Source organism: Carassius carassius, chromosome 35 (genome assembly GCF_963082965.1).
Source record: "Carassius carassius chromosome 35, fCarCar2.1, whole genome shotgun sequence".
NCBI lineage: Eukaryota > Metazoa > Chordata > Actinopteri > Cypriniformes > Cyprinidae > Carassius > Carassius carassius.
Genome location: NC_081789.1, coordinates 23,077,495 through 23,105,377, shown reverse-complemented (window position 1 = coordinate 23,105,377; position 27,883 = coordinate 23,077,495). Strand labels below are relative to the sequence as shown.

General features: G+C 35.2%; 3 protein-coding genes and 1 long non-coding RNA gene across 10 annotated transcripts in view; 2 read left to right on the top strand and 2 right to left on the bottom strand.

Moving 5' to 3' along the window:
• The first annotated feature begins 2,862 nt into the window (after nucleotides 1-2,862).
• Nucleotides 2,863-17,679, top strand: itprid1 (ITPR interacting domain containing 1). Its single transcript, XM_059525008.1, has 17 exons — nucleotides 2,863-3,075; nucleotides 4,743-4,948; nucleotides 5,276-5,324; nucleotides 5,484-5,521; nucleotides 6,118-6,174; nucleotides 8,790-8,838; nucleotides 9,746-9,820; nucleotides 9,931-10,133; nucleotides 11,021-11,496; nucleotides 11,580-11,640; nucleotides 12,426-12,550; nucleotides 13,034-13,969; nucleotides 16,143-16,270; nucleotides 16,363-16,474; nucleotides 16,690-16,959; nucleotides 17,054-17,102; nucleotides 17,570-17,679. The coding sequence occupies exons 2-16, from the start codon at nucleotides 4,828-4,830 to the stop codon at nucleotides 17,099-17,101; spliced, it is 2,748 nt and encodes a 915-aa protein (XP_059380991.1). The 5' UTR covers nucleotides 2,863-3,075; nucleotides 4,743-4,827; the 3' UTR covers nucleotide 17,102; nucleotides 17,570-17,679.
• LOC132116261 (uncharacterized) lies at nucleotides 12,560-18,661 on the bottom strand. Its single transcript, XR_009425615.1, has 4 exons — nucleotides 18,466-18,661; nucleotides 17,830-17,982; nucleotides 16,776-16,892; nucleotides 12,560-12,691 (listed from the first exon to the last, which is right to left on the bottom strand). It is a non-coding gene; the product is annotated as an uncharacterized LOC132116261 (long non-coding RNA).
• A 523-nt stretch (nucleotides 18,662-19,184) lies between these two features.
• ppp1r17 (protein phosphatase 1 regulatory subunit 17) lies at nucleotides 19,185-21,216 on the top strand. 2 transcript variants are annotated; one of them, XM_059525010.1, is made up of 4 exons: nucleotides 19,185-19,373; nucleotides 20,358-20,442; nucleotides 20,661-20,783; nucleotides 20,879-21,216. In XM_059525010.1, the coding sequence occupies exons 2-4, from the start codon at nucleotides 20,373-20,375 to the stop codon at nucleotides 20,947-20,949; spliced, it is 264 nt and encodes an 87-aa protein (XP_059380993.1). In that variant the 5' UTR covers nucleotides 19,185-19,373; nucleotides 20,358-20,372; the 3' UTR covers nucleotides 20,950-21,216. The 2 variants fall into 2 exon arrangements, with proteins under 2 accessions (XP_059380993.1, XP_059380992.1); XM_059525009.1 differs by lacking the exon at nucleotides 19,185-19,373 and having other exon boundaries at nucleotides 20,152-20,442.
• Nucleotides 21,217-21,664: 448 nt separating this feature from the next.
• pde1ca (phosphodiesterase 1C, calmodulin-dependent a) overlaps nucleotides 21,665-27,883 on the bottom strand; it is a 67,291-nt gene continuing 61,072 nt past the window's right edge. For 4 of the 6 annotated variants that reach the window (XM_059525006.1, XM_059525001.1, XM_059525004.1 and 1 more), the window contains one exon: nucleotides 21,665-21,942. In XM_059525006.1, the coding sequence (XP_059380989.1) occupies nucleotides 21,785-21,942 (158 nt within the window). In that variant the 3' untranslated portion in view covers nucleotides 21,665-21,784. Of the gene's footprint in view, nucleotides 21,943-25,364; nucleotides 26,036-27,098; nucleotides 27,156-27,883 lie in introns of those variants that run through there. The other 2 variants (XM_059525003.1, XM_059525005.1) reach the window with 2 other exon arrangements.

Sequence of the window (27,883 nt, the reverse complement as noted above, 5' to 3'; positions counted from 1 at the left end):
AATTCTAAATTTATCCAAATGTGAAATCCTTCCTTTACACAATTTAAATTATAAAGTTATAAGTGATATTCCAGTGAAATCCTCTGTCAAATACCTAGGAATTCTTGTAACAAAGGATGTTACAGAAAGACAAAGCTTAAATTTCTCCTCTAGATTAAAAAAGACCAAAGCATTATTAAACTGTTGGTTACAACGTGATCTCTCTATCTCGATTTGTCTATCCCGCCTTATCTTTATATGTTAAAGACTCTTATTCTAAAGATATCAATAATCTGTTTTATTCTTTTATTTGGAAAAACAAATCCCAAAGACTGAAGAAAAGGGTTCTTACTAACAAGAAAGCTGAACGGGGTCTAGAAATACTCTATTTTGAAGATGTTAATAGAACTTTTAAAATCAATTGGATTAAAAAATGTTTGATTAATCGTTACTCCCTTTGGAACCACATCCCACACAGTCTCTTTGACCAAATAGGTGGCTTAGAATTTCTTTTAACTTGTGACTTTAATATTTCTAAACTCCCTCTTAAATTGTCAAAATTCCACCAGCTAGTGCTTTTAGCATGGAAAATTTGCTACTCACACAATTTCTCTCCTCACGCTGCCTTCATATGGAATAATATCAATATAACGAGTGCCAATAGATCTTTATTTTTAAGGAATTGGTTTAACAGGGATATTAATCATCTTATGAATATGTTTGATAATTTTGGAAATCTTTTAACTTATGAACAATTTATGCGAATCCACAAAATCCCTGTGGATTTTAAGGAATTTAATTTGGTCATTAAAGCTATTCCTCCTACTCTTGTACATCTGGTTAAGAGTCATATTCACTACAACTCTATAGTAAGGACAAAACCACAATTAATTTTAAACGGTCTTGAACTGATTGGTAAAAAATGCAATAACAAGCATATTTACACTATTTTCCAAAAACAAAATAAAATAACACCTAGAGGAAAATGTTTTTGGAACTCTATTATTGATCATATTAATTGGAAGACTGCTTGGTTAATCCCATTTAAATATTGTATTAATAACAAAACTAAAGAAACACATTTTAAAATTCTGGAAGAGGTGCTAGTGAGGCCAGTAGGGGTGCTCACCCTGTGGTCTGTGTGGGTCCTAGCGCCCCAGTGTAGTGATGGGGACACTATACTGTCAACAAGCACCGTCCTTCGGATGAGACGTTAAACCGAGGTCCTCACTCTCTGTGGTCATTAAAAAACCCAGGATGTCTTTCGAAAAGAGTAGAGGTGTGACCTCGGCATCCTGGCTAAATGCGCCCATTGGCCTGTGACCATCATGGCCTCCTAACAATCCCCATATCTACTGATCGGCTTCACCACTCTTGTCTCCTCTCCACCAGTAAGCTGGTGTGTGGTGGGTGTTCTGGTGCACTATGGCTGCCGTCGCATCATCCAGGTGGATGCTGCACACTGGTGATGGATGAGGAGATACCCCAAGACTATGTAAAGCGCTTTGAGTGCCTAGAAAAGCGCTATATAAATGTAATGAATTATTATTATGTACTATGAAAATAAACAAATGTAAACAAAGGTCTTGAATACAGTGCATTGTTAATTTATTCATATTGCTGGCAAAATTTTATATACATAAACAAAAATGTTTAAACTCATCCCCAATATTTAAAGTATTTTTAGTTGAATTTGATTGTGTTATATCTTCATTGAAATTGATAAAAAAACAAAAAGTCATTAACATGTTTAAAATTTTATGAAACTTTCTTTAGATCCCCTGTAACTAATTAATGTCATTTTATATTACACTGTCTGTCCTATGCTGTGCTCTGTACAATGCATGTTATTTGTTCTGTGTTCAATAAAAAAAGACAAATAAATACAAATACAACAATATATACGTATTTATAATAATAATGATATATAATGATAATAAATTTGAATGTCACTAAAGTGTCTAAATAGTTTTAGACGTACACAACAAAGCTACAAAGAACAGTAAACAACTGGGGCGTGTTGTAACATGGGGTTAGTTGTAACACTGTCAGTTTGACCAATCGGAAACAACCTATGGTGATGTCACTCCCATTTCCATTTTGAGCTAACAGGAGAAGTGACATGTATCTTTTGAGTATTACTGAGAATTTTATCACCAAAAAAGTGATTTTCAGGGAAAAAAGTATTATTTTCTTTTAAATCAAGATAATTTTTTTGCCTAGCATTCATCGTAATGTAGACAAAATTTTGACTTGCATGATCTTAGGTAGCCAATTCTCTAGTTCTAACAAACTAGAGCACACACACACATCAATTTGTTATAGTCTTAAGTTTAAAGTTACAGAATATTTTTTCAGTTTTAAATGGTTCATTTCCGTTTTTCAATAAAGTTCTTGCATAATCTGGAAAGTGTGAATCTTGTTTCACCAAATCTATCCCCAGAGTGTTACAACTCTCCTACGTGTGGGCGGCTGTAACAACGGAACTCTTTGTATTTGACATTGACTCACATAATCTGTGATTACAAGTTTAAGTCAGTTTTATTTGTAGTAGACACATGTGGCTACAACGTATCAAAGTTTGAGAGGTCTAGCATGAACAACCACTAAGTTACTGACCCTCAAACAAAAAGTGTTACTATCATCCCGCATCTCCCCATATAAATTAGCTTTTAAAGCGGCAGAATATGTATATGTTTGCGCATAATTTGTATTGTTTAAAAACTTATTCTCACACTCACTTCAGGTTCTTTGGCGGTATTTCGAAATGCCACAAACTTCCTTCTAACTGGTTAGGCAACAAATATCATGTTTCTGCACGCAGGCAGAGCTCAATTCCTCTTTCAATGCTGCTCATGTAAATATTCATCTGTATTAAAGCAGAAGGCGATAACAGCGTTCACACATCGGCTTATGCTTCGGGTTGTTTCTATGCACTTATTTGCATACGCGTTCAGATTTTTCCCTGTAGTCTATGTGAACCAAATTAGTTCGTGTGTTTCTGTTTTTAGCCGAGGTTTATGTTTTGAGAGCAAACTTTAAAGCAGACGAGCTGTTGCAGGTGTTCAAGTCTGGATGTGCTTCGGTAAAGCTCAGGTAAGTGTTTGAGATGGCGGTCATACTGCGGTTGATCACAGCTCTTGATATTTTTCTAACTTATTTATAGTCTTAAATAGTATTTGCTTATCATATGATTATTTAAAATCGTTAGTAGTTTAATTGTAATCTAATATTCACCCTAGTTTTAGTGGTTCATAGTTTATTGGTTTATTTTTGTGAGTGAAAAAAAAATCTGCATTTATTCACCGATAAGTTTGCATGTGGAGCATCCCACATAAAAAAATACTATAGTAATTTATAGTACATAATATAAATGTTTTGAACCGTGCTATAGTAAAGTAGGCCTGCTTGAATTAATTTGTTGTGGTAATTCTATAGTTGCTGTGGTAAAATAACAACTAATATAAACAAATTACTTTACACAATAATGTAGTAAGTTTTTTACAACTACAGGGTATAATATAGCCTACAATACACTACAGTTTACTGTAGTAAAAACTAAAGTATATTACAGTATTACAGTTTGTCAGTTCACTATACTACAGTATACTGTGTTATAAATACTATAATATATACAGTATAATACACTTTACTATAGTATGGTTCAAAAACACTATAATATTTACTATAAATAATTACTATAGTCTTTTTTCATGAGGGATCTTCTCACAACTTCTGAAATGTATGATTAATCCTATAATTTTTAAGGTGCCCAATCCTGTTCCTCGAGATCAACTTTCCAGCAATGTTCAGTTTCAACTAAAATAAAAAAACACCTGAACTTGAGCCAAGTAAGATGTTCAGGAACATGTGATAATTACAGACAGGTGTGTTGGAGCAATGCAGCTATACAGGAACAGTAGACACCCATCTTTTATAATGAAAGGGAAAGTAAAATTAACATTCAAATAAAATATGTATAAAAATTATGTTAATTATATGAATGTTTTATTTAGTTATTACTGTATGTGTAAACACACAAATACAAAGACACTCACACTACTTTCTTACTTTTTTTTCTTTTGTTCCCAAAATATACCATTTATAAACTATGTTTGGTCAAAACAAGTGTTTATTATATTTTTTATTTTATTTGTAGGCACAATCTAATCACTTTCACTTTTTGTAACCTTTTAACTAAATAGTTAAGTATACTTCTGTATTATTCTGATTTATACTGTTTTTGTGCCTTTTTGTAGTGTACATCTCGCAGTGTTAGTACAGACATGATGGGCCCTTAAACTTACAAATATATTTTCATTTATTCAACAGATAACTGAAAAACTCTTTATTTATTCACCTTAAACAAAACTGAATATTACACAAGTATTCTGTCTTAAAATATGTGTGGTTCTTTCAGGCATTCTCATTTACCACATAAATCTGCAAATGCTATTAGTTCTAATGACATCAGATTTGATATTTGTTGTTATAGTATGCAATGGATTAGGAATATATTGCAGTGGACAGAGACACAAACAAGTATTTAGAAAAGTAGGCCAAGTTTTGCTTTTGTGTTGTGTTTTAGTCTTCAGCCCGGTTGTACCATAGATAAATTCAATAATGTAGCATGAATGAAAAAGCATACATACAGTATATACCACAAATATGAAATATGCTTGGCATTTTCATGTACATTGTGATTTTTCTTTTTCTGACTGTCATCATTTGGGAATTAATAAACACATATTTGTATCTTTTAGTGTTGGAACAGAGAAGATGAGCTGATGAGCTGATATTGAGGTGTTTGCTAACTACTGTGGTTGATTTTTGAATGGGTTGAATCGCATGACCACAACAATGTCTACCAGTAAATCTGTGGCCAGAAGAGCAATTCTACAGGCCGCCAGGACTAGGTGGAACAGGACGGATCACTTTGATATTGCTCCTATGATCAATTCGGACACAAGTGAGTAACAGATATGTATGCCTGTTAGATGTTGTGCTGTTTCATGGAACTGCAATGTAGAGTTTGATATTTGAGATGTTTCAGGGAACTGGGAAATTTTAGTATGGTAATCAGTGTTAGTCAGTGTTGGTCAAATTCCATGGATTATCCTTAGAAATCCTATCACTTCACATAATATGCAAAGCAGTGCAATAAACAGCACCCATGTATGAAGCTCTGTAATCCAATGGCTTATCCAGACCTAAAAAAAAATGTTTTTGAAGCATACTGAACATTTAAGTAGCAGGGTGAATTTTGTAACAACTGGCCATCCTTTGTTTTGAACAGGAAAGTGTGATGAAGATAACGTAGAGCGCTGGTTTACGGCAATCTCAAAGTAAGTCGAATCTCACAAGTGTTCATGCCTCTTTCATTGAGGGATGAACCTTTCTCAAAAGGTTTCAGCTGCTTTATTGTGTGTGTCTGCTTTTACAGATTATACTCTTTAAAGCATTTCCGCTATGGTCACTAATATAATTTGACTTCCTTATTTAAGGGATGATATGAAACCAGAAGTTGACCTGGAAACGTCAGGTAAGTTTACATGTCCCATTTGCACACAAAAAAAGGAAACAAAAAGAAAGATAAACTGAGTTTATAAGATTGCAATCCAGTAAATGGTTACATGTTTTACTTCATGTACACATTTTAAAGTAGTAATAAGTAAGAATATAGAATAAAATGTTATATTTGTTTATTTTTATAATTTATTATTATAACATTACAAAAAATATATACATGTTTTATTATTATCATCATTTCACAATAAAATGATGCTAAGAAGCTGAGGCATAAAATGCAACATTGGAGAGTATTTTGGTGTATATTTCTTGCTTCGGTAGACTGTTTGATAAATGTGATCAGCTCAATGCATATGCAGTGTTCCTGTGAACGCCTCTTTCACCCTGGAGCTCTGTGTAAATGTTGTGTTGGATTTGTCATTAACATACTAATATGATTCACAATGAGTCAATTAGTCATTTCTCTGTGATTGTTGACAACAGCATGGTTTATGCCATTATAACAGGGTTAGCAGGTCAGCTGACCTACTGACCCGAGGGCATGACTTATTGCCTATGAATTTCACACTCTTAAATACTGTATTGTTAAATATATTGCTTTGTTTTCAGTGAAGACTATAAGAAGAAACAAGAGCGGAGAAGATGATCTGGCACTGGGAGTGGAAGGTAAACATTCTCGGTTTTATATTGCTTGGTTCAGTTTAACCAAATACCCATCTGAAACAAGACATACGAGCGATATGAATGAGTGACGTTGGTTGGCATCAAGGTCTGAGCTGTTCTTTATTAAAGTACTGAGCATACAGTGGCATATGTGGTCTGTTTTTTAGAAAACATTGACTGATGTGTTCAGAAGGACTGTGCTAACCCTGGATTTTAAACATTGTCAAACCTCTTCATGTCATCTAATACAAACATTGGCAGAAATTGAGACAGTCCAGTCTCTGCTTGTCTCCTGCTTCAGGGGACCTCAGTCTGAGATGCGTCACGGCATATTTGTGGAAACTTTACCTGCTACTGCATGGTTTCCAGTTACACAGAAAAGATAAGGAGTAGATAAAGCAGACGTGCGCCTTAACTTAACATGATTTACCCAAGTACGACATGTTCCTGGATCAACATCCGTGTAGGTCCTGGAAGAAAACTAAACAATCAGGGCATCGTACAGTTTCCCAAAAGCATTGTAAGCCTAAGTTGATTGTAGCTCCATTGGTTTCAATGGTTCTACAATGTACTTACAGGGAAAACTCCACTTTTTTTTTTTTTTAAATAGGCTCATTTTCCAACTCCCCTTTGAGTTTAACCGTTTTAGCTTGGTTTAACTTTTAGCTTGGTTTAGCATAGGTCATTGAATCAGATTAGACCATAGCATCTCGCTCAAAAATGACCAAAGAGTTTCTATATTTTTCCTATTTAAAACTTGACTCGTCTGTAGTTACATTGTGTACTAAGACTGACAGAAAATTAAAAGTTGCGATTTTCTAGACCGAAATGGCTAGGAACTATACTCTACAGGAACTGTAACTACAGAAGAGTCAAGTTTTAAATAGGAAAAATATAGAAACTCTTTGGTCATTTTTGAGCTAGATGCTTACTTTCTAATCTGAGCTAAGCTAAAAGTGCTACTGCCAGACCCGGAGATCGGCTGAATGGATTCAAAAATGGCAAAACTCAACTGTTTAACTCTAGAGGAGTAGGAAAATGAGCCTGTTTTCAAAAAAAGTGGAGTGTTCCTTTAAGAAACGTAGCCCAGATCAACTAATCCTATCAGATTTTAGAGTTTGTGTTTATGGGCTTCAATAGTATTCTTATCAGCATATAATTTCCCATTCAAATTGGTTATAGTTAAGGATACTCTTCAAAAAAGATTGTAAGTTATTAATGCAGAAAAGGTCACCTGAAATTGACTTGATTGTTGTAGTGTTTTTGTTTACTTGCCACTCTGAAATTTTCAAGTGATTCATTTGGATGTAGCTTTCCTGTACTTTTATTTTTAAAAGAAAAAAAAAATTGCACAATAGATGAGTTAGATTTATGATTTATAGTTCAAACACACCTACTCTGAAAATTCTTTGTAATTTAGTCTTAGTCACTCTTTCCCCAGTAGGCAATGGGCCATGAAAAGTTGCATTGACTGACTGTTCATTTATAAAGCTGTTGTTGATTTCATCACATTTAGTCACTTATTGTCTTATGACATTCGATTTGTTTGTTATTCTACTTAAAATGAATGTTAGTTCAGTGAAGATGTTTACTTAAAACAATTAAAATAAAAAGATTAATAAAAAAAATGCCACACAAACCGTTGCCTTCATTTTTAATTTCTATGAATGCTTTGATATACATGGAGGTACATGTCCTACTATGCTAAATCATCCTCTACATAATTATTTTGACTACTGAGATGTTAGGACATATGAGCGATATATGAATGAGTGAAGTTGGTTTGGCATTAAGGTTTGAGCTATTTTTTATTAAAGTACTGAGCAGACAGTGGCATATGTGGTCTGTGTTTTAGAATACATTGACTCAACTGTTCAGAAGCACTGTGCTAACCTTGGATTTTAAACATGGTTACATTGGTTCTTAACTAATTTTAAGAACAAATGCAGAATAATAGACAATACAATAGACAAATACATTAGATATAATGACATAATGATACAAGAGCATACAATCAGCTGCATCTCTAAATGTTTTTGCTTGCTTGCCAGACATTCTTTATATCTGTTAACATTTCTGAATGATCATATTCACGTCGACCACCTATAGCTGTTTTCTTTCTGCTCGGTGTGCTGTCTTTCTTCAGGGTTCTGTCTGTCTTCTTATCTGGGTTCTTCCTTTTCAGGGTAACTTTGTGAATGTCTTCACTCTTGTCTGTTGCTGTTTGACTCTTATTAGGAAAAGTTGCTCTGAAACTCTCATTTATGTCAGTTGTGCTGCCAGACACTCCCCTTTTAGTGAATGAGGTGCTTTGGTTTTGTAACTCAGCTGCAATGGAAGGTACAGGACGGAATGGATCGTTGCTCTTCGGAAACTGCTGAGATTAATCAAAGATGCTGGGCACTTTGGATCAGGGTCCGCTTTTGAGAAGACATCAGCATGTCCCTGACAAAATGCCAAAGCCTTCTCTACAGTTGTTTATGAGAAGACATCAAAACAACAATGAAGAATATTGACCTAATATAGCTACTGTACTGCTGTCTGGAGGTGTTTAATTGTAATCGGAGATGTTTTCCATCTTTATAAGAACTCCTTTTTGTTTTTTCTGTCTGATGCAGCATCTTTATATGGCAAACACTCTCTCAAGACTGTACGAGACCTTCTGAGGTAAGAACAGATTTAATGTTCATTGTCTTTTAAGCAGTACGTTCATTTATAACTTGAATAACTTTGACTTCTTTTATGTGATTTGATATTCATATGATAAGCTAAATGATAATATTTGCATATAATGGCAGATATTAACATTTTAAACAATTTTTGTCACTAAATCAAAACTAAAAGCAACTGTCAAAAATGGTAAAGTGTGAAAAATGGATATTCATTTTGAGATTTACTAAAGATTACATTTAACTGTGTTATTAAATTATTGGTTTTTCAATATTAACCTGAAATGAGTTTTAGATGACAGCAAAAGTAATCTAAATGTAAAAATGTAAAAACTAAGAATGTACAATTAAATATCCAAAACAACCAATATGGTACCGATATTGTGAATCCCAGTTGCATTTCTGAAATTGATCAGACAAAAATTATATAAAAAGTTATGATTATATAACTGTTTGCAATTTTTATAACAGCACTGTTCTATATTCACTCTATAAAGGAATACACTGCATATCTGTCACATCAAATTGTTTTAAATGACCTTAAGTGGTACATCTGTTATATGAATATGTACTATGTATGCATGTGTATATACTATATATCAGACGGAGTGCTGTGTAAGAGTGTATATATGTGCATGATGTAGGCTTGTTCAGGCACCTGTCAGAGACCTTGGGCACATTTCCCATGCAAATGCTGATTTGCTGACATACCACTGCATGGGATGCTGGGTGGATTTGCATGAGGCGGTGTGTCACTGATGGGGAAGTGATTTAGGAGAAGGGCGATTCTGACCGGAAATGGGTGAAACAGAGGATAATGACAGAAGGCTTTGGTGTGTAGGAAAGGAAGGTCAGCAGTGTTTGTTTTCTATACACTGATGTTTGCTGGTGTCATCCACACACAGGTCATCTCAAGATCCTCCTGCTCTGTCAAAGTGGAACAGTGTTGCATCGAATGTCTCAATACCATCTGACGTCAGGTCTGGTTGTCTTCAACAGCCTTCTCCAGCTGTCGATCGTTTACTTTAAGATGTTAATTTGTTGACATTCCTGCTAATGTTGTTTTTTGTACTGTAATTTTGTTATGCAGCATAATGGACATGTTGAACATACTGCAGGATGACCCTGAGGAACTGTTGCTGGATTTGGGTTTTGGCACTGAGGAGCCTGACATTACAGGGAGAATCCCAGCCCGATTCCTCAATAACAAGTCCTGCGCTCGTGGCATCAGCTTTCAGCTCTTTCTGGAAGCTCAGCAGAACCGAATGGACATTGAAAACGTGGATGTCAGAAGTGAGCATACTTCCTCAAGTTCACACAAAAATGAAAGTATTTTTTCAAAACACATGACTTTCAAACTCATATGACTTCATGTCTTCCATGGAACTCAAACTGTAAATTTCTGAAAAGCATTCTTGCCACAGCTTCCTTATAATGAATGTGAAAGAGGACTGGGGCTGGGTCAAATTCCAATTAATGAATTAAAAAATTTCACAAAACTGGTCTATATGACTTAGGCCAAAACTAATGTATGACTTAAGGTGACTGAAATCTCTGTTATTATAATTACATAATTAAAATGTCTCCTTTTGCTTTCTATGGTAGAAATAAAGCATACATACATTTTGAGAGGTGAATTACCCTTTTAGATATCTCTCTTTATAGCCACATGCTGAATGTTACAATTCAGAAAACCATTCAGTGGGGCGGTAGCTTATGGTTCCATTGACGTTAAATGTGCAGTATGTATTACTGACAGCTTGTGGTTCCCCCCTGTTACACAATACACTCTGGTTGCCAGATTAGGACACACAAGAGGAACGAGTATAGTTAACCGACAATGGAAGACACGAGACATTGTGAATTATGTGAACTTAACATGTTTCTTAAGTGTATGCAAACATATTATGGTATTTTTACTATTTAGTACAGTCAAAAATTACATAATACAGCACCTTTAAAGGTTCTTAATGGAACTATGTATTCCACTGAAGTACTTTATTTGTCAAGAGTGTAGGATTTTTCATTTCACAATCTGTTCTTTTTATCGGATATATAGATTATAATACGGTTCTTGGCACTCCTTTCTTGGACAGCTGCAGTGTGTTGAAAGTCTGATAAGCAGAGTTTTATGCATGTCAAGAGTCTTGAAACACTTTTTTTTTCCTCCCGGTGTTCAGATCGGTTTAGACAACTCGAGGTTCTTCAGCAGGTCACCACAACGTTCTCCTCTCTGGTCGGTGGAAGTACTCAGAATGTGGACACATCTACAGCCTCCCGGATGTCCGCAGAAGCACGAGAGAAGAGAAAACGTATGGCCATGATTCTGCGTAGAGCCTACAAGAAGAGCCTCAGTCAAGCCAAAACGTTACAGAATCAGCACATGCCCTCTCGTGTGACCTCCTCATCCATATCCAGCCCAGAATCATCTGGGATGCCAATGGTAGATAAAAGGATCCCTTCCAAATCCACAATATTGTTAGAAAACTGTCTCTCCCCATTAGAAGAGGAGCAGAGCATTAATTTAGAGGCAGCTGAGCCGGTTCTAAACAGTCCGATGGTAAGAGGAACATCAGACCTTCTGAAGCTTGACTCTGTCCCATCTTCAATTGAAGAGAGTCTGCAACGGCCTGTTGAATCTTTTGAGCTGGACGAGGTGAAGTATTATTGCTCTGCAGTGATGCCCTCTGTATTTACTTCCACATTGTTCCCTTTCTAATGTTGTTGATTGCTTTTCAGGTCCAGAGTTTTGATGAGGGAAGTGTACCTGGGAGCTGCAATGGTCCAGTGGATCCTGGAGGTGCGTTTGGTTTTTAAAACACCCTAGCAGCTGCATAGCAATGTTCAAAGCCCTGCTAACTGCCCTGGCATAGCAGACATAACATTTAGTGGCAAGTTTTGTACAGGATAAAGCCCCATTCACACCAAGAGCAAAAGTTATAAAGATAACTATAACGATATTAGTGTAGACACCAGCAGACAATATTGTATGTTAATTCTAAGCGCACGCTCATCTGCTGCTTTTAATTCTCAAGCTCTTTATAGCAGGATGGATTCTGATTGGGTGTCAATGTTTGTATCATTCATCATTTGGAAAAAAAATCACTCTGAAAGTGATTCCATCGTTATCGTTTCTCTGTGCCTTTATTGTTATAACTGTGGTGTGGACTCTGCTATTCTTTAATATTGAGGATGGTTTTTAGAACTATACTATATGTATCGATACCTTTATAGGTATCTTATCTTTATCTCTGTCCTTATCTTATTTATATCTTTATACTTTATAGTCCTTGGTGTGAATGGGCCTTAACATCTGTACTTCTGAAAAAAGTTCTGATTTAAAATGCAATATTGTTCCTTTTGCTTCCTGAAAAGCGAAAGTTTTTAAAAGCCACCGTGTGGATTCAAATAGTTTACTTAGGACAATTTCCATCTCTGATATTATGCAAATGACTTATGCGATTGTTCAGTCATTTTCATATGTGCAGCAGGTTTGTGTTTGTTTATTCTGATTAAGTGGCTTTAGTGTTCTTGAACGCTTGTGAGATGTGGACGCATGCTTATCTTGATCTTGGTTCGTTGTAGTTGAACGAAACGGGTCTTACGTGATGAGAACAAACAGTTGTCAGTCAGACAGCAGCGGCTTCCTAGAGGAGCCCTTCATACCTGCGCTATCCCCGCAAAACAACCCAGGACCCAAGCTCACGAAGGTAAGACGAATTTTTTCTTCTTTCTTTATTTACATACCGCAGGAGGTTTAAGTACATGTATTGATGCTACAGATTGTTTTTATCTGTTATTGTGTTAAATCTTGTTGTTTCCTGTGATGCAGCGGTTGACTCAATGATTTCCTGTGAGAAATAAGAAAATACAATATTTTCTAAAATAATTTTTTTTTTGAAATATCTTCATATATTTTCTTAATCCATACTTCAAAAAAGGTCACAATGTAACGTGGCCAGCCAATATTACTGTAGCTCAGCCGGTGTTGAGTTTGAGGGGGGATCTGTTTGTTCAAACAAAACAGACATCATAGTTTTGGGGAAACCTGTTTGGATACAATATCTATAGCCATTATTTCTACAGTTACTTTTTGAGGTTTTAGTGGAGCAGGCAATGTGGATAATATGCACTTGCTGGGGTCTGTTTATGAGTATTTGTCTGATTTCCCGTGCTGTTTCTGCTTTTTGAAGATGCTGAATGCAATATCAAAAGATAGTAAAGAGGATCAACAGAAGAGATTACAACAGCGAGAAATGGAGGATCCCCCTGCAGATGAACCGAATTGTGAAATGGAGTCAAATCAAAAACCCTCGCCTACAAAAGACTCTGGCAAAACTGGTTTGGGAACAGCAGACTCTGAAACTATGTTTGACTCGGGAGAGTTGAGGAAAATAAGAAGTGAAAAAGAAATCACTTTATCGCCAGATATTAGTAAAGTTGTCAGAAATAATGTTTACACTCTAGCATACTTTGTTCAAATGGATCCCGTTCAAAATTATCCTACCAAAATTTGTGACCAACTGCGAGGATCAATATGTCCAGACAGTCGTGTTTATAGGGAGGGCATGTCCTTGCTTGAGGAACTTAAAACTGCTGAGACGAACTCACACTTGAGTCCTACTGATCTGAGGACAGATGTTGTGGAAAAGGGGGTGGGTAACTTTACAAATAACCTTGAGGTGAGCAAAAAAGATCCAGCTTTGGATTTGATGCAGGATTCTCCTGCTTCTACCCAGGGCAAAACCGTGACCTCTGATGCAGCCGCTGGACACAATTCCCCCACAGCACTCAAACTCAGGAGAGAGTCTTTCTCCAGGAGATCCTGGTCTGATGGGATCACAGATAATGACTCAGGAACAGCACAAACACCCACTACACAGACACCGTTCACATCTGTGGACACATCTCCACCTCACTTATGGAACTCTGTGGAAAGTTCTGGAGATCTTGGGCGTTTGCATACGCGGTCGATATCTCTGGACACGGGACTGTCTTATGAGGAGGAGGATCACAGACTGCAGGGTGCATTGAGGGCAGGGGCGCAGCGATGCTTCTACTGTGGGTCCCAGATTGGCTACGACAATGGCTGGGCAAAACCTAAACCTGATCTGTCTTCCAGTCTGCCTGTAAGTAGAAGTTGTTATTAACAATAATCCTTAACTATAACGGACTGGGGAGTAAAATTCCAATCATGCTCTATATTGTACATTTAAATTATTAGAGATGCACGATATTGTAATGTGGGGTTTGGGTTTTGTTTCTGGTGTAGGTTTTCATTTACAGCAAAGACATAAAACATAATCCAAATAGTTGGATTTGGTTCAAAATGACAATAGTGATGGCCGCTTTTGAAACATTGCTTCATGAAGCTTCGAAACCTTTGCAAACTATTTGTTCTGAAACAGTGGTTCAGAGCGTGGATCAAAATGCCAAAGTCACATGATTTCAGTAAACAAGAGATTTTCTAAACGTTTAGAAATTTCAATAGTTTGCCTTTGGGGGGGGGGGGGGCGATATCTGTGAATCCAAGCATCGAACCATTGATTGTCTCTGATCTCGGATCAGTTTTATCAATTTGTAGACATTTTTAACGAGATGTGGAATTAAAATGAGTTTTAGTCTCTTACTAGCCTTTTTAAGCTCTCCATAAAACAAACAAATCAAGCCCTGCAAATTAATAATAATTATTTTAAAAATTCATATTATACAGACCCTTTATATTGAATAGTATTTCATTATTTTGATTGCATTTTATATATTATACTTTCAAGAAAGCATTTACATTGGGTTTGTAAAAAGCAATTTATGCATGTTTTAGTAGAGTTTTTGTTGCATATACACAGTTTTGACCAGCAGGTGTCACCAGTGTGTGGTGTTTCTAAGTGCTTCGAAACAGTGAATCATTTTGCAAAAGCAATTGGTTCAAATGATTCAAGGCTTTGTAAAGGTTAATTTCTCCCATCACTACAATTCATATATATTCATCACATAAAATCTCATAATGACTATCCAGTATACATATATATATATATATATATTACAATGGTGTTATACCTAAACTTCTAGTAACTTCTAGTTCTAGTATTTTACTTTTATTAAATATTTTACGTTTAATTTACTAAAACAAAATATTATAAACAGAATATATTTTTAATATTGGTCATATATTTTAGACATTTTTGTCTATTTGCTATTTTGTTAGAATTTTGTTGTTAGTGTATCCGTATAAATCATACACTGGTTTTCATTTATGAAAATTATTATTTGTAAATCATTCAAACCTTTTGCATGAAATTCAGCTCAATGCAGAGGTGGTTTACTTAAGAATTTTTGTGTAAACATTTTTATGCAATATAATTTTCACAGAAATTTCTTCAGTTGTTGCAATTGTGCCCCATTGTTTTTGTATTTGGTTTAAAAAAAAACACACTGGTTGCTTCATAATATGTAGGAGGAGCTTCACATTTGAAGTATGGATTTCCACAGGTATGGCCCCTTTCCTACCAGTATATCTTTCCTCTGATTTTAAGAACAAACTAAGATTAAACATTCTATTCTGGGAACAACTCTTCTGCCTCTCAAACATCTGAAATTAAAAGCTATGTGCACTGCTTATGTTTAATGAGGCTCATTTGAATTTGTATAGTTGATTTGCATGTGTAATGGAAAACAGTAGTGAACATTGACCACTTCAGAACCTTCACAGGTTTTAAACACATGCACCAAAATCCCCTTTAACTCACATCCTTGCTTACAAACACTTCACTGAAGCTGCCTGCATTTGGAGGTCAGAGGTCGCGAAGTGCAAAATATTCCTCGCTACTGGAAAATCCAGCTAAAACCCCAGCTTCAAGCTAGTTTTATTTTTGTATCTCATATATATATATATATATATATATATATATATATATATATATATATATATATATATATATATATATATATAAAATTTTCTCTTTTTGTTTTTTATTTCAGGTTTAATGATTTTAGTGCATCGGGTTAATCTATATGAAAATGAGATGTTGCCTTGGCAGCTAGCTGAAATAAAATAAGCTCAAGTGTTTTTTTTATCTTTTTTTTCAGTTAATGTTTATTGTGTTGACAAAAGAAAAACAGGTTTTTGATCTGGGTTAGGTGGTTCATCAGTTGGACCTACCAGTTGGCGGGACTGACTTCATGTTTTAACAAGCCTCTAGCAATAAATCAACAAAAACCAGCTTAACCACTTTTAAAGACCTTGTTTTCCCAGAATGAATCACGCAGGAGTAGACAAATATTCTTCTATTTCTCTATTTCCAGTACTCTCTGGATGAGTTTGAAGACATGGTGAAATGTTTGAGGAAGTTCCAGGCAGTTCTGAAAGAAATTGAAGTGAGACTAGAAGAAGAACACGCATCCGTGATCAGATCTCTGTCAGATTCCCACAGGTGATAATGAATACCATCATAAAAGATCACTGATTAATAGTGCTCACCAATAGCATGTATTTTGCAGTGTTTAAAGTTTATTTGTGTCTTAGGGAGGAAGTGGAAGATGTTTTGAGGCTACGAGAAGCTGTCAAACATGAAGCTGGGACGCTTGAAAAGCAGCTGTCTGATCTGGTACATCACTCTGATGACAGCATTAAAATGGTATTCAATCTACTCATAAACTAAACATTACACATGGTTTAAGGGTCAGAATGTAGGGCTTGGTGCAAAAATGCCACAAATTGACAAAAATGTTTCAATATGGGGCAAAACACTTTCAAGCATGAATCTGAACCCACTTTGTTACCAACCAACATCCTTTAGTGGTGCAATGTACAGAACACCTTTGCTTAATCCCTGTATTTTTATGTTTATAGAAGCTGAATCGGCTCATGGACGAACAGTCTCAGTTGTGCACTCAACTGCAAATTACCCCCTCTGATATGCCTCATTCAGAGCCCACATCTACCAGGAGCTTGGCCATTCAGTGCTGCCTGCCGCCCTTCACGTCCAGTCAACAGCAGTGTGTCCATCATCACTGCACCTGTCATGGGGCATGTCAAGATCCACACCGGTTCCCCTGTCAAACCCAATGGGAGGCCAATTACAAACCAGACAGGCTAGACTTCGTAGCTTTTATTAAAAGTGTAAGAAACATCTCATACCCTCATCATCAGAATAATGAGATCTGATAATGATAATGTCCTAACAAATTGTTAATTGTGCATCTTTATCTTTCAGTTGAAAAATTCACTACAACATTCAATGAAAAATAATTCATTGGAATAAGGTTTGTTATCTTCTTCAGTCTGAAATCAAAAGTTAATTTTACTTAATGACCCAATAAAATAATTTGTCGATAATGGTTTATATTTTGTAAATCTAACTTTCCGTCCACATTCTGATTTTACATCTTGTAATTCAGTTATTTTTGTTTCTACCACAGAATTAAAAATAATGACTGGGACTTTTTATCTTTTTTTTTCTCAAATTTGCAAGTGTATATCTGACTTTTCACAATTTTGACTTAATATCTTACAATTCTGACTTGTCTCATGGTGAGAAAGAGAGCATAACTGTGATAGATATATATAGCCTCAAAAAATTACAGAATTTATCATGTGGCGGAAACCAGTTTCTATAAATATATCTGAAAAATTTGGTCAAAGACAAATATTTTATGGAGTCTGAATGGAATTTAATTTGACTTGAATGCAACATACAAAACTAATAATTTTGTTCTTTCCTTTAATGTAGTGATGCAGCAGTGATGAAGACCCATTTCACCGTTTTTTTGAAAGTCACTTATAAAGTGAAGTGCTGACTCTTGAGCACAGAACTAATAAAGAATTATGTATATACTATTATCATGCGTCCACTTGAGTTTTTATGTGTGCACAGATGTCTCTTAATGTAGCGTGAACCTCCTCCCAGTAGCCTAACCCTCTCTCTCGCTCTCTCTTCATCTTTTTGTCTTTGTAATGAAACACTTCATATCATTGTGGTGTTGCACTTACCATATAAGGAAACTGCTGCTCTCCTGAAGAAGCAGTGGATGACATAGTGCTGGTCCCCCGGTCTGATTGGACAATGATCTGATGGTTCCTCCACTGTTCCTGAGATGCTCTCTCCAGCAGTTATGGCCCAGTCTCAGGAACTGAAACCATTTGCTGTTGAAAATGTCAGTAGGCCTAGTTTTTAATAACTTCATTTAAGAACGTTGTTGAACCTTAGAAATAAACATTTCCCAACTGGGACAGCTGTGGGGACCATGTAATACTAAAAGTGTTACATTTTCGAATAATGGTCTACAAAATAAATACAGTTTGGCTTTCTCAGTAGCCAATTTACCGCTTGAATTATGGTTATATACAGATTTTTAACTTGTGCTACTAACCAAGATTAGGTTTGACATTCACACTATTCATAGATTTAAAAAAAATCCGAAGGTAGCTATTACAAGTCATCATAACAGTTTTCCAAAAGACGTTTTGTGCAATAACCATTCAATTGTTTATCATATTAAAATGTTTTGGGCAATGTTATGGAGTTGAAAGCTGTTAAAATGCTTTGTGGCTACAAACTATTCACTGTTTTGTCAAGTATTAAGCTTTACTCAATACGCAGTAATAATTACACTGTGAGAAACTTACCTGTTTGAATCGTTTTATCAAAAATAGGCCTACTTCGATGTCACTTCCTCAAATATGTTCTCAGAAATACAAAAATGATATTTGTTCAAATCGTTGTCCTACCCCCTAAACAAACGTAAATGTATCAAGGAAACACGGTGCAGTATGTGTTTAAAATATCAGTTAAAAAGGCGCTTTCAGAATTTAGGGATCATGTGTAAAGTGCCACACTGTATCCTTATCCAGACTGACCAGGTTTTAACGTTTACATTTATGTTCTTGGTAGACGCTCCCTTACCAGGCGTCAGGTTGGCATATGGACTTGTGTTGTGTTTAACAGGGTAGTAAAGTATGGTTCAGTGAATGAAAATATAATAAAAACAACTTCACACACCCTCCTTACACACTCCACACGGGAGGAAGAAACACCATTCACATCAGAGGAGAATAGAAAGACATCAAAGCCTGTCAGTAAACAATGTCCACATATTTTTTCTATTATTCTTCATTTCCTCTTATTCACGCTCTTAACTATGGTAGTCACGAGCTGTGGTGAGTGTAGATGTGTAAAATTATCTTAAATATAATTAGGCTATTTATGATGTGGTATATTTAAATTATATATGGATGAACTTAAAATCAAAACCAAATGAAGTGGGAATAACTGAAGACATTATCCTAAAACACTCCATTTTACCAAACCTCACCTCCACCATGTTTGAATCACTGCTTAAAGTGCTGAAGTTGTTTCATTAACCTCGATGACGTCTGTTCATGGAAGCTGGGATGATTGACACATGACAAGGGCCTCCGTCACCATGACAACAGGCTCTAAAGGAGACAGAATTAGAGGAGGCCCCTCCTCCTGAAGTACATAACCCCTGTCTTTGATCTGGCCTGCACTCGCTCTCCATCTCTGCTGCACTGAGGTAAGGCCTCGCTCTTTCTTATAATTCACTTTAGTTCTTTTCTAGATTGAAAGATAAATACAAAAATATTTCAGAAGATGTTAATTAATTAAATAATAATAATAGTTTTAATAGTAAAATGTTTGCAGTATATAATCAGTGTTTTTTTTTTTTTTTTTTTTTTGAGTATTTAAACAGTTAATTTTTGATTAATGTTCTATAATTTATTACAATTATATATATATATATATATATATATATATATATATATATATATATATATATATATATATATATATATATATATATAATTGTAATAAATTATAAAACATTAAACCAAAGTTACCTGTTTGTATATAATGTTTTTTTTTATTAGCAAATGTTATTTGTTACTTATTGAAATATTATTTATTTCTTTTCATATATATATATATATCATATAAATCAAATAAATGTTCATTAATAATTTAATTAAATGTAATTTGTGCTGTATTTTAAATTAAATGTTACTGAATAAATTAAGTGTGGTCAGAATTGTATTTTTATAAAAAAATGTTTGACATGCCAGGAAAAAGTACACACACACACACACACAAACACACACACACACACACACACATATATATATATATATATATATATATATATATATATATATATATATATATATATATATTTTTTTTTTTTTTTTTTTTGGGGGGTGGTGGGTGGGGGGGGGGTGAAATATTACCGTGTAATTAAACATGATAACAGTATTTTGTAAATTTAATGTGATGCATTTAAGTATTATGCTTTGACATTGGATAATTAAATTAACTATAATAATATTAAATTCAGAGCCCAAAGTGAGAAGCTGTTTTGTTGAATTGGTTTGCTACCATTAACACATTCAGCAAATATGCTTTCCAGTAAATATGACAGAGCCTTTGTCATGTATATGAGTGTGTGTGCATGTGTGTGTGTGTGTGTATGCTGAACACGAGCTGTTATCTGATACCTGAACAGACTGCTGTGGAGAGCATGTCCACTGACTGTGTGAGGTCACTCTTAGACAAAGCCGAACACACACTCACCATGCACGAACATCTCTGTGAGTACCGCAGCCTGCTTTTCACTGCTTTTTTGCATGGATATCTGCATGCACAAATGTTTTTCTTTTTAGGAAAATAACTATATAATGACAATAAAAGGGTCAACATTTAGGTGAACAGTGTCCAGTGGGAATAACAAAGGCGTAACAGATGGCGACAGTCTGACTGATCACACAGACCAGTTTTGTGAACCTGTCTCTGAAATGTTCTCCTGCAGATGGGAACGCTGAAATGGACAATCAGAAACACAGCTCCAAGGAACATCAGCAGGACAAACCGGGACAGAAGAAACCCCGCAGGAAAGACACTCCGGTACTCAACAGCCCTCCACTCATACCAGGCAAGACTTTGATTTCTGTCATCCTTTCCATCAATCACCCTCACGCCCTCTCCATCCATCTCTTTGTCTCAGTTCTTTGCGCTTTTCTTTCACAGGCGTGAGACTGATGAAGACAGAGGCTCAAATGATTCATCAGGAGGATGAGGAGAAGGAGATGACGAAGTAGATGTCTTTAAAAACCTTCAGTTTTCATTCTTGTTAATGTTATTTTTGTTTGTTGTCTGAGCCTTCATTAAAGGTTTTGCAGATATTTTTTTGCGTTGCCATTTCATCATTTGAGTGTTATATGTTGTAGAAACACAACTTGCAATGATGCAAAGAACATCTTTTTAATTCCAACATGAACATCGAAGCATAATGGTTGGAAAAGAGTGAATTTGATGCATGTGTTTTATTTTTATGTCATACGGACAACAGAGACGATATTTATCTACATTAATATATGTAGATAAATGTACATTTTTAAGTATTCATACTTGTTGATTTACCTCTTTTTTTTGTTATTTGTATTACACAATTTTTTGTATGGAATCAATTAAAAGCATACATTAAGACAATGTGCATCACAACTGAATAATAAAGAATGATAAAAATTTAATAAAAATAAAAATAATGATTTAAAATAAATAAAGCACAAGCTATCTTTCTTCCCCAATTGTTATAATAAAAAAAATTATATTATATTTTATATATATACAGTATATATATATATAACATTGTTTTTAAAGTACTCATATATCATGGAATCATTTGTTGTAGTGTAGCATGTGTTTAATTTATGTTGATTAAATTAATAATTAAAATGGTATGGGTACCATTACTGTATCAAGGCAATAGGCATCACTATTGAAAATAAGAACTACAAAATTATTAAAAAGTACTGTCTTCATGCAGAATATATTTTTTTGTTTGTTTTTTTCTTTTGACTTTGGGTTGAAACAGCATCTCTCTACTCCATCATCAGTTCAGAACAGACAGAGGTGTGTGTGCTGTAGATGGGGTCACCTCCCCCGTCTCAGAGAGATGCCCTGTAGGTGTCTGGCCCTGCTACGGGGGTCTGTGGGTTTGAGGTCCTCTTTCTGCGTGCGGGAGGGCAAGTAGGAGTTGGCACAGTAACTGGGTTTCTTTCTGTATCTGACCAGGTGGTATTTGCGGCGAGCTGCAAAAAACAGAGCAGATTCTTAACAACCATTCAGTTAATGCAGCTTCTGTAGATTTTTAAATCAAAATAAAGACTCAAACCCGTCATCTGAGCCCTTTGAGTAAAGATTTATTGTCACAAAAGTGCAATTAAGGAGCATCAAAACAAGCATGATCACATGACCACACCTGCCTCATGACTGATTTTTTTTTCTCTTTTTAAAATAAAAAAGTAATGAATGCATCAACAGACATTAATGTAGAAAAAATTAAAACAATCTCATGACAAATTATAGTTTGGGACGTAATAAAAAGGTAAACAAAACAATGTGTGGATCTCAAAATGTGTTTGACTGCAGTGATGCAGTACACTAGATAGCCAACAGATGGCTGTACAGCACTATATGATTTATGCAGCTAGTGCACTGCTGATCAGAGCATCCTTTCATTTTACTAATAGAAATTGGTCGAATTGTTTCAGTGTTGGAGAAGATACACAGTACATGAAGATAAAAAAAAATAAAAAAATAAAATAGCTTAGTTTTGACATTGAGGTTTCCTGGCAAACACATAACTGAGCTGAACACATTGACAGTTACTACAAAGCAGAACTAAACACACTTATTAAGGCAGAATCTCACTGTGCCATATTTACTCATCAACTTCAATATTCTATAAATGTACAGCATTTCACCTAAATAATCATACATTCTGAGCCTATGTGTGCTTAAAAAGACTTCAAGACCTCAACACCTCAAGATCTGAGAGGCAAGATATTTCTAAAAACACAGTTATAGTCAAAGAGCGAGTGTGTGTAACTTAGTATGTACTCATTTCATCCAGCAAGGAAGTTTCTTAATCAGTATTTGTGTTTTTTTAAATTTGAAAATGATATTTGCAGAATGTCACCAAGTCTGTGCTTGAGGAAATTTAATAGGAGGGGAGGGGCACTGAGCAAAATTAAAAACAGAACAAAATGATATCATTATTACATTTATAAAATTTTATAATGGCACAGTATCGACCAATCAAATGAGTTTTCAGCTTCACAGCTGAGAAGAGCAACATGCTGCCATTCACTTCTGAGTGAACTCTCCAGTAAAATCAAAACGATGAAATCACATCAGTGTCTCTTAGATATGAAGAAAACGCTGACATAAGCACAGAAAAAAAGAGATGTGTGATGACTCAGAATGGAGTGAGAAGAGGACAATTAAACAGGAAGATGAACACATATAACAAATATGCAATGAATGTCAACAGAGAATAATTCACAAGGATTTGTAATTAATTATAGATTTAAGGCAACAATGTTTCCTTCTTTTTTATCTTTCATTTTGCTTTCCAACCAATGACTCATAAGAAGTATGCATGAATGATGGCTTGCAATGACCTCCAGATAAATGACATACAGACATTATAATCATCTTTGGTTGAGGCAGCAGAGACATTTACACAGGATTTTGCTGCCTATTTATAACAGCCTATTTACAAGGAGACCTTTTTTTTCTTATTTCCTTTTTTTTCTGCATTTTACAATTTATGTATGAAACTGATTTACAGAGAGATTCATATGGACAGGTGCATTATACTTTGAGAAGATGAGCGGCACAGACAGGGACATAAATACCTCGCTAGCACAGTGAACTAAAGTGTAATATCAGCACCTGACAGAAGATGCTCGTGCTAAAACATACTTTCTAAACGTTCTGTTTCTTCTTTTACCAGATTGAAAAATACAAATAAGATTCCTTTTATTCTCTGTCATAATTCTCTAAGAGATTTGATTAAGCATTAATAGTACACCTTCCTACAATTTATCTATTTTGTTCATTGTTCATACCAAATTTCCCTATAAACACTTCATAAATAATATAATCTGTTATATACATTAAATACAAAAATAGAAGAACTCAAACTATATTTAAACTATAACCTAATGTCAAAATAATTACATTTACTGCATTTAGTGGTTTGAAGAGTTTACAATGTTTGCAAAGGTTTAATTGGCCCATCAGATTTGGCTCTTAATAACACAGAAATCAGACAGAATTTGTTATTTAAAAGGGCAATTGTACCGTCATTCATTTTTAAAGGAATAGTTCACATAAAAAATAAAAATTAGCTCACCCTCAGGCCATCTAAAATGGGTTTTTATCATCTGAACAGATTTGGAGAAATTTAGCATTACATCACTTATTCACCAATGGATCCTCAGTAGTGAATGGGTGCCGTCAGAATGAGAATTAAATTACAGTTAAAAGGCCTTAATGATGGATTTGATTCTTACAAACATCCACTTCACAATAGGTGAACTGAAGGACTGGAATGATGTGGATTATTGTGATGTTTTTATTAGCTGTTTGGCACCCATTTACTAGAGTGGATCCATTGCTGAGCAAGTGATGCTATGCTAAATTTGTTCTTGTGAAGAATCAAACTCATCTACATATTAATTTTCTTTTGTGAATGAATTACTCCTATTATGTAGAGTGGGGTTCAAAAATCTGAGGCTAATTTAATATTTTTTCCAATGTAATGAAAATAAAAAAAAGTATTAACCGTATTTTCCGGACTATAAGTCACACTTTTTTTCATAGTTTGGCTGGTCCTGCGACTTATAGTCAGGTGCGACTTATTTATCAAAATTAATTTGACATGAACCGAGAGAAATGAACCAAGAGAAAACATTACCGTCTACAGCCGCGAGAGGGCGCTCTATACTGCTCAGTGCTCCTGTAGTCTACACTGAAAACATAGAGCGCCCTCTTGCGGCTGTAGACGGTAATGTTTTCTCTTGGTTCTTGGTTCTAAATAAATGCGACTTATAGTCCAGTGCAACTTATATATGTTTTTCCCCTCGTCATGACGTAGTTTTGGACTGATGCGACTTATACTCAGGTGCGACTTATAGTCCGAGAAAATAGGTATTTAAAAAATGTTTCAATTACAACATACTTAATGTATTAACAATTTGAGTTAAAAGTTTAAAAGTGTACAAATTTATATTTATTATTCATTTTACATTATAACACTTGTAATTATTTATATATAGTCTCTCTCTCTCTCTCTCTCTCTCTCTCTATATATATATATATATATATATATATATATATATATATATACATATATAATTTTTTTTCTCCCCCCAAGAAAACCCCAGATTTTCAATGTGGCTTCAGACTCTTGGACCCCATTGTATAAGAATTCATTTTCTTTGTAATTTCACAATATCCAGCTGACGTGTACATATATACGTCAATCATTTGAATAGTTTGTCAAAGTAATGCCAAATTGTGACAGAACTGAACTATTTGTGTAAACAAATGTCTATGATCGAAGTGATATTGACAAAGGATACTAGCAAAGTATTATGGGTTGTTAAACTATCAATCAAACCCTCAATCACATACATGGTTCGACATCAAGAAGCTCAACACACATGATGGAAACTGTACAGTATATCAACACAGAAAAAAAAACAGGACGACAGCAACATCAAATTTACAACTAACAGAAATAAAAATAAGCAGTTCTGTAAGACATTCTTTGGACGGGGTAACGATGGCGTGGTGAAGGTGCTCTGAGGGACTGAAGTTCTTTGAAGTTCTCTGCTCGCTGTCTGTGAAGGTTTGGTGCTTGAGCGGTCGGCAGATGTTGCGTTGTCTCCGAGGGAAGAACATCTGCTGGGGTTGGTCTTCAATGACTTGACAAGGGACACATTTCATCTTCATGCGTGTGGTTTGGATCCAACGGTTTCCAAAAACCACCGTGGCACCATGCATGACTTTTTTAAAACATCCATTTCGTACCAAAGTCTCAGTTCTCTAATGGTTTTGTGTACCTCTGAACCAAAACCTGGAGTACATCTTCAAAGTCAGATGCGAATTAAAGAAAGTATAAAAAAAAACATCAGAGAAAGAAAGATCTGATTTTAAGATGTGAAACGTCTTCAAAAAAAGAAAAGATGAATAATAAAAAATAACCACCAGGTGACAGCATAGTACAGGATTTGGAGTGCTGTTAGTTTGCATCAGGTGCAGACGCAGCGGCTGCAATGTCTGCCAGTGAAGAGGGCGAGATCCCACAGTGACTGTGCTCTTCTTCTGAGTCTGCAGAGGAGAGCAGATATTTGGCACATTTAGAGCTTTATTCCACAGCTCTGACTGATGTCTGACAGGGGAATGAGGCGCTACGACAAATGACATGCCATGTGTTTACAATCAGATGGAGGAATTGAACTAATCACATATATAAAGAAAATCTTTGTAGGTGTGTATATACAGTAGAACATCTTATCATGTCAGAACAGGTGATTTTAAAAGTTTCATACAGATTTTTTGGAATACTTCAATTAAGAATGAGAATTTGGTCATGTCAGTTCAAACCCATATGATTTTCTTTAGCGGAACACAACATTTTACAGAATGTCTGTTCTTTCATAAAAGTAAATTGAATTGGAGAAGTGAAGAAAAGTGAATTGGGAAGGGGCTGTCAAAGCTCAAAACAAAAAAGCACCAAAGCAGCAAGTAGAGCTCAGTTTAACATCAATGACTATTGGTCATGTGTTCAACGTCAAACAGAAGTATTGTACATAATGTCTAAGTCATATGGACTGCTTTTTTTCTGGACCTCCTTTCTGTCTTTTTTCAGAGCAAGAGCCCCATTCACTTTACAGACCAAAACGTCTGGGACATTGTACCTGAAAGAAAGCCATAGAGGTTTGGAACAACACAAGGCCAAGTGCACAGATTCATTTTTGGGTGAAATGCAGAGGTGAAAGAAAATGCGTGAAGATGTCAAATCAAATCACCATGGGGTTTTCTGCCAATCGTCCTGATGAGAGGAAATGAACCTAAAGTAGCTCTCCTGCTGATAGCGACTGAATCCCATTTTACAAACTATTTGTTCTAAATAAGTATGAGCTAGGGAGTGTTTACCAAATCATAATATGCTAATATAAAAATGATGCCAAAGGTGACCCGATAGCAAACTACTTCCAATAGATTTTGTAGCCTCGTCCTCATTGGTTAAAACATGGACAGACTTGTAACTGCAAACTTGTCGTGTCATGCCTGGTTAGGACACAGTGCTGCAAATTAGGTTGCTAGTATGCAAATTAGCATTCAGCCGCTATGTGATGCCAACAGCAGTTAAAAGAGATGATGGAGTTACCGTCCGATCTCTTGCTTTCACTGTCGTCACTGTCAGGAGAGTTCAGTTCCTCGTTCCCTGACATCCAGATAAAACACAGGTCACTAACTGAGTCCACTCAGGGCAAACAAACAATCAGACAAACAAAGAAAAGAAAAGACGAGCGCTTATCTAACATAAACATCCATTTGGTCGGATACACTAACCATTTAACAGTTCTTTCTGGAAAAGTGTAAACTCTGTTGTATCCTTTTCTAGCTCTAGTAAAACATGTTTGACATGAATTTAAATGCATATACACACAGAATTCAGCATACTGCAGCACACAGCACTTGCAAAACACAATACATTGCAGAGTGCAACACTAGTAAGTAGTATAAACTAGTCAGTATACTTGCTTTAGAACGTTAAACACTATACATTGCATGGCACTCTACACACCGCACAGCACACTGTAAATTGTCGAGTACAGAATACACTATAGAGTACAATTAATAACATGGACCAGTCAGTACACTACAAAATGCATAAGAATTAGAGTAAACTAAAGTATACTTAAAAGAAAACATTTACAAACAAAGCCACCTTCTTTCCATCATAATTGTTTGTAATAGTTTGCCTGCGATAGTGCTTGGTTACAACAAACACAATAGTAAGCGAGAAAAAGTGGTAAAGCAAGAATAGTCATTTATGGTAGTGAGTGATAGAACTGTTTATACGTTCCCACATTTATACATTTTGGAATACTGATTATTAGCATAGTATGAGAACTTAGTCATTATCACACTCTACATATTCTGTTCACA